Consider the following 14,603-nt stretch of genomic DNA (forward strand, 5'->3'; position numbering starts at 1 on the left):
CTATAGGCAACGGTCATCTGTTCCCCATCTCTAAGCTCTAACTACAAAGGAAGCTGGTTCCCCTGCTGTATGTGCACTGGGCACAGAGCAGGTACTCAATAAATGAGTGAAACAGATAAATAGTCATGATGAGCAGAATGTTTTAAATTTCTTAAAAGACCACCCAGAAACAATTAACAAAATCATGTAAACTTGTGCTTAACTTCCCCTCTGAATTATTTTCATTAAAAGTCAAATATGAACAAATTTGTTGTTCTGGGGCATGCACAGCTAACTTTGTGTCAAGGCACTCACATGCTAAGCTATAGCCTTAACAGTGAGAAATATCTATAAAGTAACTGTGGGGGACAACTGCAATGCAGAAGTAGATGAGGCCAACTCAGAATTATGTCACAGGTAGTAGAGCACACTACCCTATTTCCATATGGTATAGAAACCAATGATTTGACTTTCCCAGAATGCTAGTTACTCTTTAAGCTTAATTTATGATAAACATAAAACATATTAAGAATCAAGTAATTTCCAGTTCAAGAACTGTCACCACTGATATAACTTTCTTTAAAGAAGTATGATTCTGGTTTGTTCTTGGTAAATTGGTCAGTTGACTGAAGATGGAATCTGAATAGGGTTGAAGTTGATTTCAGGGAACTGAAAATTCATAAAGGACAAATATAAATAAAAACATTTATATATGAGAGATACAGACACACACCATTAACAATGGTTATATCTTAAGAAGGATAGGGATGTGGGATGTTGGGGGACGGGAAACCTGTAAAGGGACTTTTTATTTTTTCATTAAAGGCACCGACCAACTACAAGTTTTAATTTTTGGCAACATGAAATCCTGTTATGTAACGACTCCGGAATTGTATAAAGACTTTAGTTTACCCTGTATACTTTCCCTATCAGCTATTCCTCCCCTTTTTCCTTCTCCCCTCAAATAAAAACCTATTCTGAATAAAGAATCTGCTAAATTCTTGAATTGTATATATTAATCAGTCAATAGTAGGCCAAAAGTAATGTACTTCAAATGAATTATAAGCAGATGTCTTTCTAATATCCTGATTTACATGCTTAAGGGAGACCCTGATTCTTTCTAAGCACTGGCTTGCACTTAAATTCTATGATTCTAATGAAATCCACCTAAATGACAAGATTCCTTTTGGGAAGGTTTCATGGAGAGTCAGAAGTTATTTTGAAAGGCAACCACCCCAAAGAGATGTGGGAGAAAATAAAAAAGAAAGTCTGCATATACTGACATAACAGTTCCTAGACATGATGGTAAGAGAAAAAAGCAGTTGCAAAACATATGCATAGTAAGACAGAATTTATGTATATAAAAATTTAAAACCCATAAAACTATGTATTTCTATAGGTAAATATATGTATATAAATGCACAGCAAAAAGGTAATTGAAGAGTATATACTACAGAGCAATATTTTCCATCTGGGAGGGGAGTACTTTTTATTCTTTTTCCTAGAATATATTCTCAGATAATTAAATACAAAGTGAAGAACTTTTACATTTCTAGGAAGTACTACATATGATGATTCCTTAAAATAGTTTGCTACCGAAGATTCAGTTTAGCAAATACCACTGTTGCCTATATTTCAACATTACCATATTTTATCCCTGCTGTCCCTCACCTTTCTCTCATTGGTCTACACAGGCTCAAATTTAAGAAAGTCATTTTAGCTTTTTCTTGAGTATTTGATAATGAAGAGCTGATAACAGTTGTCAGAAGTATCAAAATCAAGGTGAGAACTGATACAATGGGAATGAAGGTAGGCAGGTTCATCTTTTGGCTTTAATGTGATGCATTTGGTATGAGCAGGCCTCTGAAGAGGAGAAGATGCTTTAAGAGTACGATTCTTACTGGGTGTGCTGTGTAACATCAACTTGCCATGTTCATTTATGTACTGCAGAGAAAAAGTTGTGGCAGCAAGGTTAACATATCAAAGCACACTCAGCTTCTCAGAAGAGAGATGGTATCTAAGTCCCAGAGAGCACAAGCAGTGCTAAAAGTCTATCAAATTAAAGTGATATTTGTTTAGAAGCAAAGCACTGTTGCTTGAAATTGGAAACTCTTAAGAGTATTCTAAATTGTTTTCATTACATATGATTAATGCTGAAATGCTTGCATTTAGAAAAATTTGCTCAGAATTCTAATTTGTTTCCTTTGAAAAGGGAAAAGCCATCAAAGTCAAACATTTGTATAACATAAACTTTGGTCCACAACACCAAATATATTATTGTTTTTGTTAACTGAAAATTACAGAACAGCAACATACTAGAATCAACGCCTATTATGAAATCAAGTAAATGTATGTATTCAATGAATCCCAGCTTTTAGTTATTAAAATCTAGGTAACACATTTTGTAATTTAGAAAAGAAAAAAGATCTACTTAGTCTCTGTATCTCCAGACATTATTATAAGGCTCCTGCTGGTTGCAACCATCTATACCCTTTCATAGAAGAACTCAACATCTTCAATAGTCACAGTATGTAGTCCCTCTCTGCCAAACTGCATCTATAAAGAAAACTATAATGGCAAACAGAAGTCAAAAGATGAATTTCAAAAGTTAAAGGCACAGATCAAACCACTTCTGGAGATAATGTAAGTGGTAATTATAAGGGTAAATTCTATTTGGAGATAACATCCATGATCTAGACTCCTTGTAGCATTTATAATATAGAAAATTGCAAATTACATTAAAAGACATAGTATCACAATTCATTTTTTATATGTTGCAAATATTTGGCACAATGCATAAATTGCCTTATTTAGAAATGATTTGATAATGTATTTTCAAAACAATTATAAAAATGTCAGGTTGTAGAGTTTCATAACTACCTGATTTCCATTCCCTCCTCACTATCCTTTCACGTGTCCCAAATTTTATCTTTTCTTACTGAAAACCTGTATCATTATTTCTTAATTTAATGCCAAATAAAAAGTAATCACTAATAATATACGGCTAGTACTAAACAAACAAACAAAACAAACAAACCCCATCAATTTAGCTGTAACAGCCATAGCTTTAGGGTATTTTCAGGAGCTATCCCCAGAACAAAACAAGTTCAAACACTCATATTTCATACAATAACGTGATGCTTTTTTTCAGACTGCTGTTTACCCCAAAACTGTTGCAATATACATTTTTAAAAACAGTATTTTCCTCTATAATCACAAAGCAAAACAAGATGCAGAATACCCATCACCATTACAGAAACAATGATTGTGTACTTTTAACATAATATTCAGGTATTTTTAATGACTATCTTATACCAATTTTTAATTATATAGACTAAACATATACACTTACTAGTTGAAAAATATATTGGTTCTACCTACCTACTTTTAATACACAATACAGTAACTTGTGTCTTCCTCCTAATAGCACAATTTATAAGGACAGGAACACAAAAGATATGTTAGAGAGGTGAAGAAAGTATTAGAGAAGTTTCCTCAGCCTTAGTTTACCCCCTCTTGACCTCTCCTTTATGCACATACGGCAACTGGCTGGTCCTCTTTCATTCCTCTTTTATCCTATTCCTACCTAAAGGCCTCTCAGGCCTCAGGACAAGGACAAATATGCTATTTTATTTATTGTTGCTAATGAATTAGCTTAAATTATAGGTCAAAAAAAGAAGAAATGCTTGAGATTAGGAAAGATACACAGAAACCAAGGGAGAGTAAAGGAAAAAATGTATGGAGAGTGGTTTTATCCCATCAATAATTACCTGGCGACTCCGGAGCAGAGGTTCCTGTCTGGACTTAGTATCACTAATATAGGGTCAAAAATCAAGAGTACAACTCTCCAATTATCAGGCTTTAAGACTTCACTTTTTGGAATAAAGCTCAATTTCATCTCTAATTAGTATAAAAAATATTTCACTCCAAAGAACAGCTTATTTCCCATGTGCATGTATACTAGTAGAAATGGCAAGGCTTTCTTTACTACGTGTTAGAACCAAGGGGACAGAAACAATCTTTCCTGTATTTGTAACTCATGATTCCCCTTGTCTCCCCTGCTGCCCTGCATAAACACAAACTTCACAGGAAACTGAGAGATTATACAGATTAAAAACAAAACAAAACAATTTTAGCTTATCTCCCTGATTTTTCCCACCCTACCCTCCCCAAACACACACAACGGAGATCAGTGCGTTGAGTTTAGCAAGGAGAGTAACTAAAGAAGGTAAAGTGAGGGCTCACAGAACACTTAATACTAAAAGTTAAAATTCTAGCATCGTAACATCTAGGTGTCAATTCAACTTTAAACCCATTTGGGAAAGTTTAAGCTATTAACTTAAAAATATGGTAGTACTTCTTTAGTAACTGTAACCTCTTTATATCCTCTTAATTGCTCATGCTAACAACTTTATTGCATACTACTGCCTCTTATAAGAAGTAAATCCAGGGACCATTCCATTTTATCTTAGACATAACATTTACTAGTTTTCCAAGCATGACAGAAATGGAAAAATATATATATATTAGAACAAGAACAATTTATGTTAATCTCCACAATTTGTGATCCTTCTGTGAGCAGTGTCTGATTCTATTAAAATTAACAAATTTAAGTTCAGTCCTATGCTTAAGGAAAAAAAAAACCCTCTAATGAGACTAATTTACAAAGTATACAAGAATAAAATTTTATAATAAATCTTTCCAGTGTTCGCTATAACCACATTACATGAAATGTTTCCCTTCACAGAAACTCAGAAGGACAACTCATAAAATGGAACAAACTTTTCTGTGTTCGTCTCCGGCAAGCAATGAACAAATACAATTTGCTCACAAAGGGTTTAACAGTGCTGCCCCAGGAGAATAAACTACCTACTAACATGCTGTATGAATGAGTCTTGGCGAGTGGCAACTCTCTGGGACCTCCTCCTCTCTTCTCATGCCAGTGAACCCACCTTACATAAAGTCTGAGAGAAAACTAAAACCATTGCAGAAGTGAAACTCAGCATGCTCCACTCAAATACTTCTAAGGTAACCACTCCAAAGCAAAATCAGCAGAATTCATCTCTTTTACCCAAAAAAATCCCCCCCAAACAACAAAAAAACAAAAAAAACCCCAACAAACCAAAAGGCAAATGCTGTTGTTCAATCATCAGAAAGACTTACAGAGGCAAAAAATATGACAACAGCAATAATTCAAGTAAAGTATATGTGAAAATTTAAACACGCCACTTTCAAGTTAAGACAAAAGTGAAGGGGAGCTATGATCTTTATATCAGAGTCAAAAAGCTTAGGCATTATCACCAAATGTTAATTCACTTTACAGTCATCAATGAGACTATTGTATATATTTTTGCACCTTGCGCTTGTAAAAGCAGATAAAATATTTAATATGTAATTTTACAATGTATTTTACCAGCTCAGCATACAGGTTGTATATAGATTATATCAAAGTAGTAGACAGTTAAGGGGCCTGTGCAAACCCTGCAAAAATAGTACTTCAGGTATCTGCTAATGAAGAAAAAAAGAAACAAAAACAGTTTGCTATTTTCTGGAAGTGATACAATTCAAACTACCACAAAATACAAAGGGCTGCAAAAATGTATACCATTCCAACAACATATATAAGTTATTAAATAAAGATCTGATTTAAAAGAATATAAATGAAGCCTTTAAGTAGGTCTTTTCTACATGCATATTATTCCCTATTAAAGAAAAAAAATATGTAAAAAGGCCATTGGTAATTGCTTTGTTAACATTTGTAGAAAAATGCCAATTCTCTGGTCACAAACTCCACTAAGTTTAGCACTTAAGGTCTCTGCAGTGTTATAAACATAATTTAAAATACTGTTAATTCTATAATTCCATTGGTAAAATAATGTGACTTGGAATATGGCAGTCTTCATGTTGAGGGCAATGATCCACAGTTTGTTTAACTTCTTAAGTGTGAACAATTATCCAGAAGAACAGCACCCTCCACCACCGCTCTGGGCTTGAGGTTCATCATCAATAATCTGTACACCTCGCCTTGCAGATCCTGGTTGACTGGAGCCATTGCCTTTTGCTCTCTCATCCACTTGTGCTGTTTCTATCATCCCTAAGAGAGGGAGAAAACAGAAATTATTTAGGACTACAACCTATGAATTTTCTCTATAATTTCAGTATACCACGATAGCCATTTCTGACTTTCAACAAATAAGTTAACAAAATATAATAAACATTTTGTCAGCTAAGTAGCTTTTCCTGCAAGTTATAAATAGTTAATAGCAACTGTATTTGTCCAGTTGCATCATGGCCACAGTGACATCAACAGAGAAAAAAGTTTTTGCTTTGAACGAATGACTGTATACAGGTATAATCCTTAAGATTTTCCAAATATACTTAGCAACATGTCAAAGAAGTTCAAATTACTCCATGTGCAACTAATATTTAGGGAATAAGATTTATTCTACAATAGTAATGTAATACTTTTAAGCAAATACTATTTGAAAGATTGAAAGAGTTTAAGATGAGGGAGGAAGAACAAAGCTGGAGGACTCATGCTATTTGACTTAAAGATACAGCAGAAAGTTACTCCAATAAAGAGTGAGATACTGGTGAAAGGAGAGCTCTAAAGATCAATGAAAGTAATAATACACAATATATGTTAATTAATTGAATTTAAATAAAAAATAAAGATCAATGGAACATTGTCCAGAAACAGACCCCCCATATATGGTCACTTGATTTTTGATGTATGCACCAAGATTATTTAATGAAAAAAGAATAACCTTTTCAAGAAACACTATTAGAACTGGACATTTACATGTAAAAAATAAACCTTGATCTATCTATATCTCTCACCATATATAAAAATTAAAAAATGAATTATGGACCTAACCAGAAATTTCTAGAAGAAAACATAGGAGGAAATCTCTGTAGGAAAAAAATCTTTGTGACTCTGAATTAGGCAAAGATTTCTCATATAAGACACAAAAAATGAATCATAAAGAAAAACTGACAAAATCAGACCTTATTAAAATTTAGAACTTCTGCTCTGAAAGACACAGTTAAAAAATGAAAATAGAAGACACAGATTAGGAGTAAATAGTCACAAAATACATATCTAAAAAGATGAAGAAAGAAAAGAGGGAGTCCTTAGAACAATAATTTCTTAAACTTGGGTTCAGAGACCCAATGAACAATGGTTTCCAAATTTAGGTGTACAGGAAAATCCAGTATAAGAAAACACCACAAATTCTAATTTCTACTTATTGTTCCTTAATCTTTCAAAATGTCTAGTTTTTCATGTTTTATAAAAATGTACAAAATATATTAGTATTTGTATATGTTCTATACTTTTTAAATATACATGGGAAATACTCAAATTATTTTCTATAAAGATGTGAGATTTAGGGGCATCTGGGTGGCTTAGTCAGTTAAGTGTCCCCTTCTTGATTTTGGCTAAGGTCATGATCTCAGGGCTGTAAGACTGAGCCCTGTACTGGGCTCCATGCTCAGTGCAGAGTCTGCTTGGGATTCTCTCTCCCCCTCTCCCTTCGCCCCTCCCCACTGCTCATGGGTTCATGCACCCTCTCTCTCGCTCTCTCTCCAGTAATAAATAAAATCTTAAAAAAAAAAAGTGAGATTTATAACATTTCTAAGCTACAGATCTAGAACCTTGGTACTCAAAGTATGGTCTGAGGACCAGAAGTATCACCACATGGGTGCCTGTTAGAAATGAAAAGCTGAGGCCCACACCAGACCCACTCTATCAAATATACATTTTAACAAGATCTCCAAGTGACTGATAGGTATGTACAAGCAGTGAAAATAGAAATAAATTCTCAAATTTCAGTGTGCATCACAATCATATGGAAGGACTGTTAAAACAGATTCTAGGCACTACCTCCAGAGGTTTTGATTCAGTTGGTTTGGGTTGGGCACAAGAATCTGCATTTCTAATACATTCTCAAGTGATGCTGATGCTGCTGATCAGGGGACCTCACTTGGAGAATTAAAGCTCTACAAGAATTATGAATGATCTTCAGGTTTTTGTAAAACTGAAATTTACTCCAAAGTTTGTGTATATGTACATTTTCCTAGAGACAAAATACACAGTTTCATCAAATTCTCAGAAGAGTGTGAGGTCCATAAATTCAAGGAATATAATTTGACAAAATCGTTTCAATCTATTATTCCATAGACTAGGGTTTTCCTAAGTATGGTATACATTCTATTGGTGATAAACATTTTCCTCTCTTTTAAAAAACTTTCTACTATGAAAAACTTCAAATATATATAAAAGTAGAAAAAACAGCATAATGAAAATCCATTATGTCCATCACACAATTTCATCTATACTAAGCAAGCATCCTTAGCATTATTTTGAATCAAATTCTAGACATATATGATCTCAAAAATATAAGGACTTTTTTTAAAAAATAAGAACTTTTTTTACAAAAGTATAGCCACAACACCATAATCATACCTTAAAAAATTTACAATTTTTAAAATGAAGAATAATTCAATTTATTTAAACTAAAAAACAAAACATTTCAACCATTTTTCCCACCCCCAAATCCCTTCCTCTGGCAACCACCAATCTGTTCTGTTATCTATGAGATTGGTTTTATTTATTCATTTTTAGATTTCACATATAAGAGGGATCATATGTTATTTATCTTTCTCTGATTTATTTCACTTAGGATAATGCCCTCAGGGGCACCTGGGTGGCTCAGTCGTTAAGCGTCTGCCTTCAGCTCAGGTCATGATCCTAGGGTCCTGGGATTAAGCTCCGCATTGGGCTCCCTGCTCGGCGAGAAGTCTGCTTCTCCCTCTCTCACTCCCCCTGCTTGTGTTCCCTCTCTTGCTGTGTCTCTGTCAAATAAATAAATAAAATCTTAAAAAAAAAAAAAGGATAATGCCCTCAAGGTCCATCCATGTTGTCACAAATGGCAAAATCTTATGTTTTTTTGGCTGCATAGTTTGATGTAGTCCACTTGTTTATTTTTGCTTTTGTTGCTTTTGCTCTCACTGTCAGATTAAAAAAATCATGGCTAAGACCTATGTCAAGGAGCTTACTGCCTATATTTTCTTTTAGGAGTTTTATGGTTTCAGGTCTTAGGTTCAAGTTTTCGATCCATTTAATTTTTGTGTATGGTGTAAGATAGTGATCCAGGTTCATTCTTTTGCATATGGCTGTCCAATTTCCCCAACACCATTTATGGAAGAGACTGTCCTTTCCCCGTTGTATATTCTTGACTTCTTTGTCATAAGTTAATTCACCATATATGCATGGGTTTATTTCTGGGCTCTGTATTCTGTTCCATTGATCTGTATCCCTGTTTTTATGCCAATACCATACTGTTTCACTATAGCTCTGTAATATAGTTTGAAATCAGGGAATGTGATGCCTCTAGGTTTGTTCTTCATCTCAACATTGTTTTGGCTATTCAGGGTCTTTTATGGTTCTATACAAATTTTAGGATTCTGTTCTCTTTCTGTGAAAAATGCCACTGGAATTTTTTTAAAAAGATTTTATTTATTTGACAGAGAGAGACACAGAGAGAGAGGGAACACAGCAGGGGGAGTAGGAGAGGGAGGGGGAGAAGCAGGCTTCCCGCTGAGCAGGGACCCTGATGTGGGGGATCATGACCTGACCTGAAGGCAGACGTTTAACAACTGAGCCACCCAGGCATCCCTGCCACTGGAATTCTGATAAGGACTATGCTGAATCTGCTTTGGGTAGTATGGACATTTTAACAATACTGATTCTCCCAATATATGAGCATGGATTATCTTTCCATTTATTTGTATCTTCTTCAGTTTCTTTCTTGAATTGTCTTATAGTTTTCAATATACAGGTCTTTCACCTCTTTTTCTTGAAATTCATTCATAGGTACTTTATCATTTTTGATGTAAATGTAAATGGGACTGTTTTCCTAATTTATCTTTCATTATTAGTGCATGATTTTGCATGTTGATTTCCTATATCCTTCAATGAACCAATTTTATTTATTAGTTCTAACAAGGTCTTCTGATGGGAGTCTTTAGGATTTTCTTTGGGGTTCTGACATATAACGTCATCTGCAAGTACTGACAGTTTTGCTTCTTCCTTTCTAATTTGTATGCCTTTTGTTTCTTTTCCTTGCCTAATTGCTCTGACTAGGACTTCCAATACTATGTTGAATAAAAATGGCAAGAGTGAGCCTCCTTGTCTTATTCCTGATCTTAAAGGAAAAGCTTTCAGCTTTTCTCCATTGAATATGATGCTAGCTATGGGCTTTCTGTATATAGCCTTTATGTTGAGGTACATTCCCTCTATATCCACTTGGTTGAGAGTTTTTGTCATAAATGGATGTTGAATTCTGTCAAATGCTTTTTCAGTATCTATTGAGATGATCAGATGATTTTATCCTTCATTTTGTCAACATGGTGTATCACAATGATGATGTGGATTTTGAATCATCCTTGCATCCCTGGAATAAATCCCACTTGATCTTGGTGTCTTTTTGATGTATTCTTGAGTTCAGTTTGCTAATATTTTGTTGAGAATTTTTGCCTCTATGTTCATCAAGGATACCAGCCTGTAATTATTTTTCTTGTGGTGTCCTTGTCTGGCATTGGTATCAGGGTCATGCTAGTCTTGTAAAATGAGTTTGGGAGAGTTCCCTCTTCTACTTTTTGGAAGCGTTTGAGAAGGACTGGTATTTTAATTCTTCTTTGAATGTTTAGCAGAATTCACTGGTGAAGCCAGCTGGTCCTGAATTTCTGTTTGCTGGGAAGTTTTTGATTACTGATTCAATCATCTTATTAGTAATCAGTCTGTTCAGAGTTTGTATTTGATTATGATTATTAGTAGGTTATATATTTCTAGGAATTTATCCATTTCTTCTAGGTTGTCTAATTTGTTGGTGTATAATTGTTCACAGTAGTGTCTTATGATCCTTTGTATTTCTGTGGTATTAGTTGTATCCCATAAATGTTGGTATGTTGTATTTACATTTTTGTTTGTCTCAAGGTATATTTTGATTTCTCTTTTGATTTCTTCTTTGACTTGTTGTTCAGTAACATGTTATTTAATTTCCACATATTTGTGAAATTCTCAGTTTTGTGTAATTTCTAGTTTTATGCCATTGTGGTTGGAAAGGATGCTTGATATGATTTGAATCCTCCTGAATTATTAAGACTTGTTTTGTGGCTTAACATATAACCTTGGAAAATGTTTCATGTGCACTTGGGAAAAATGTGTATTCTGTTGTTTTTGGATAGAAATGTTCTGTAAATATCTGTTAAGTCCATCTGATTTAACACATCATTTAAAGCCAATGTTTCTTTACTGAAGAAAAATTTCTGCATAATCCATCCATTAAGTAGGGTATTAAAGTCCCCTACCGTTATTTGTATTGCTATTTCTTCCTTTAGGTCTGTTAATATTGCTTCATATCTTTAGGTGCTCCTGTGTTGGGTGCACAAGTACTACAAATATCTTCTTGTTGGCTTGACCCCTTTATTATTATGTAATACAGTTGTTTGTTATTACAATCTATGTTTTAAAGTCTATTTTTGTCTGATATAAGAATAGCTACTCCAACTTTCTTTTGGTTTCCATTTGCATGGAATTATCTTCTTCCTTCCCTTCACTTTCAGTCTCTATGTGTCCTTACATCTAACCTGAGTCTCTTATAGGCATATAAATAGGTCTTGTTTTTTTATTCATTCAGTCACTCTTTCTTTTGGAGAATTTAGTCCACTTATACCTAAAGTAATTATAGGTATGTGTTTATTGCCATTTTGTTTTCTAGCTGCTTTTGTAATTCCTTTCAGTTTTCTTCTCTTGCTCTCTTCCTTTGAAGTTTGATGATTTACTTCACTGGTATGCTTATATTCCTTTCTCTTTATCTTTTGCATATTTACTACACGTTTTTGCTTTGTAGTTACAATGAGGCTTACATATATCAACTTACAACATCTTAAGTTGATCCCATTGTAAAGTTCAACATTTTTACTCCCCCACCAATGTTTTATGTTTTTGATGTCACATTTTACATCTTTTCATCTTATGTATCCTTCAACTAATTATTGTAATTATGGTTATTTTTACTACTTTTGTCTTTTAACTTTCATACTAGCTTTATAATCAATAATATACTACCTTTACTAAATATTTACTTTCCAGTGAGATTTCTTCTCTCAAGTGTGTTCTTGTTACCAATTAGCACCCTTTCTTTTCAGGTAAAAGAAGTCCCTTTAACGTATCTTTAGGGCAAGTTTGGTGATGGTGAACTTTAGCTTTTCCTTGTCTGGAAAATTCTTTTTTTTCTTCCCTTCTGAATGATAATTTTGCCAAGTACAGAATTCTTGGTTCGAAGTTTTTTCTTTCAGCACTTTGAATATATCTTGCTATTCCCTCTGGTCTGCAAAACTGCTGCTGAAAGATCTGCTGATAATCATAAGGCGGGGGGGGGGGAGGGAGAATCCCTTGTATGTAACAAGATGTTTTTCGCTTGCTGCTTTTAATATTCTCTCCTTATCTTTCACTTTTGACATTTTGCTTATAATGTATCTTTGGTGTGGATCTCTTTAGGTTCCTCTTATTTGGAACTCTCTAGGCTTCCTGGACTTGGATGTCTGTTTCCTTACCCAGGCTGGGGAAGTTTTTAGCCATTATTTCTTCAAATAAGATTTCTCCCTCTTTTTCTCTCTCTTCTCCTTCTGGAATTCCTCAGATGCAAATGTTAGGCTATCTGATGTTGTCTTCTAAGTCCCTTAAACGATCTTCAATTTTTTCACTTTCTTTCTTTTTGCTTTATCCCTTTCACTTTTTCCTTTTTGCTGCTCTGATTGGGTGAGTGCCACTGCCTTGTCTTTGAGTTGACTGATCATTTCTTCTGATTCATCTAGTGTGATGTTGAATATCACCAGTGTATTTTTCAGTTCATTTATTGTTTTCTTCAGCTTTGTGATTTCTACCTGGTACTTTCTTGTATTTTCCATCTCCTGCTAGAAGTTCTCACTGTGTTCATCTGTTCTTCTCCCCAATTCAGTGATCATCTTTATAACCATTACCTTGAACTCCTTATCAGGTAAATTACTTATCTGTTTCATTAAGGTTTTTTCCCGAGGTTTTATCCTGTTCTTTCATTTGGAACATACTCCTGTTTCTTCATTTTGTGTGACTCTCCTTGTTGTTTTCTATACAGTAAATGGAACAAACAGCCTATTATATTTTTAATAGCTCCCAATAGTTGAGGATGTCCCAAGACCTATCAGTTCCCAAAGGGGAGGATCTCAGCACCTAGATTCAGTGACTGGAAGCCCAATCTTTAGGCATCAGCTTTTAAAAGTATGCAGATATAGGGATGCCTGGGTGGCGCAGTTGGATGAGCCTCCAACTCCCGGTTTCAGCTCAGGTTGTGATCTCAAGATCTTGGGATCAAGCCTTGTGTGGGGCTCCATGCTCAGGGGCAGAGTCTGCTTGGGATTCTCTCTCCTCTCCCTCTGCTCCCTCCTTTCTCCTGCTTGTGCTTTCCCTCTCAAATCTTAAAAAAACAAAACAGAACAAAAAATTCCAAAAGTATGCAAATATATAGTCCTATAGGACTGCAATCATAAGCCCCACTGGCCACCAGGGCTAAGTGATCTGGAGGTATCCCCTGGACAGCAGTCACAAAAATTAGGGCTCCACACAAATGGATAAGCTCTTCCTACGAGCAAGCTAGAACAAGGTAGAAGAAGAGCACCAAGATGGTGCTCACAGCCTACTGTCTTCAAAAGCAGCTCCAGAGGCCACTAAATGTGTCCCAAACCTGAAACTTGCCCCTCAGGCCACAGTCATGATGACTAGCTAACAGGCCTCCTTCACAGAAAAATTGAGCTTGTGGGTCTGTTGCTTCTTGCTGTGCCCTATGGGTGGTAGTTGTTTTAAGAACTTTTTCTCTGTTGCTTACAGTCCCATGGGACCCATTACCATAAGCCCCACTGGCCACCAGAGCCAGGTAATGCAGAGGTGTCCCCTGGCAGCAGTCCTAAGAATTGGGTACCAGACAGGGGTATGAGCTCTTTTCTGAGTAACATCAATTATTACAGTCCAACAGGACCAAGAATACAAGCTCCCCTGGCCTCTAGGCCAGGTGATCAAGATAGATTTCCTAGGTGGCAGCCGCAAAAATTGGGGCACCAGATGTGTGTAAAAGCTCTCCTCTGGGAGATAATGGTGCTCTGGAGCACAGCAGAGGGAGAGCATGAAGATTGTGCCTGCCAGTCTCTGTCCTGGGAGAGTATTCTATCAGCAGGCTCCTAATGTGTGTGTTAAACTATATGCCTTTAATATAAGCAGGTGAGACTCCCTCACTTTAAGTTGGTGTGATCAGCTGCCTCTGAGCTGGGACCTGGGGCAAGTGAGTCTAAGCGCAAGCCCTTCAAGAGCAGTTTTTCAGACTGCTTCAGTCTTGTAGGTCTTGGGATGTGAGCCATGCTGGTTTTCAAAGTTAGATGGGGGAATCATCTCTCATTTATATCTTAGAAGTTGAGATGCCCACTCTGGGGTTCAAACTCTTCACTCCTTAGGGAGAAGCTATAGGTTTTCGGTTCCCTTCTGGTTGTGGGTCACCACACCAGGGATAAGGTTTATGGCAAGATTGTGT

At 35.5% G+C, this 14,603-nt stretch overlaps 1 protein-coding gene across 1 annotated transcript in view; it reads right to left on the reverse strand.

Annotated features, from left to right (window-relative positions):
• Window positions 1-1,315: 1,315 nt before the first annotated feature.
• Window positions 1,316-14,603, reverse strand: part of RAB21 (RAB21, member RAS oncogene family) — a 37,861-nt gene continuing 24,573 nt past the window's right edge. The window contains exon 7 of the mRNA XM_027593050.2: window positions 1,316-6,073. Coding sequence (XP_027448851.1) covers window positions 5,931-6,073 — 143 coding nt within the window. The 3' untranslated portion in view covers window positions 1,316-5,930. The remainder of the gene's footprint in view (window positions 6,074-14,603) is intronic.

The sequence above is a fragment of the Zalophus californianus genome, chromosome 9, assembly GCF_009762305.2.
Source record: "Zalophus californianus isolate mZalCal1 chromosome 9, mZalCal1.pri.v2, whole genome shotgun sequence".
Taxonomy (NCBI): Eukaryota; Metazoa; Chordata; class Mammalia; order Carnivora; family Otariidae; genus Zalophus; species Zalophus californianus.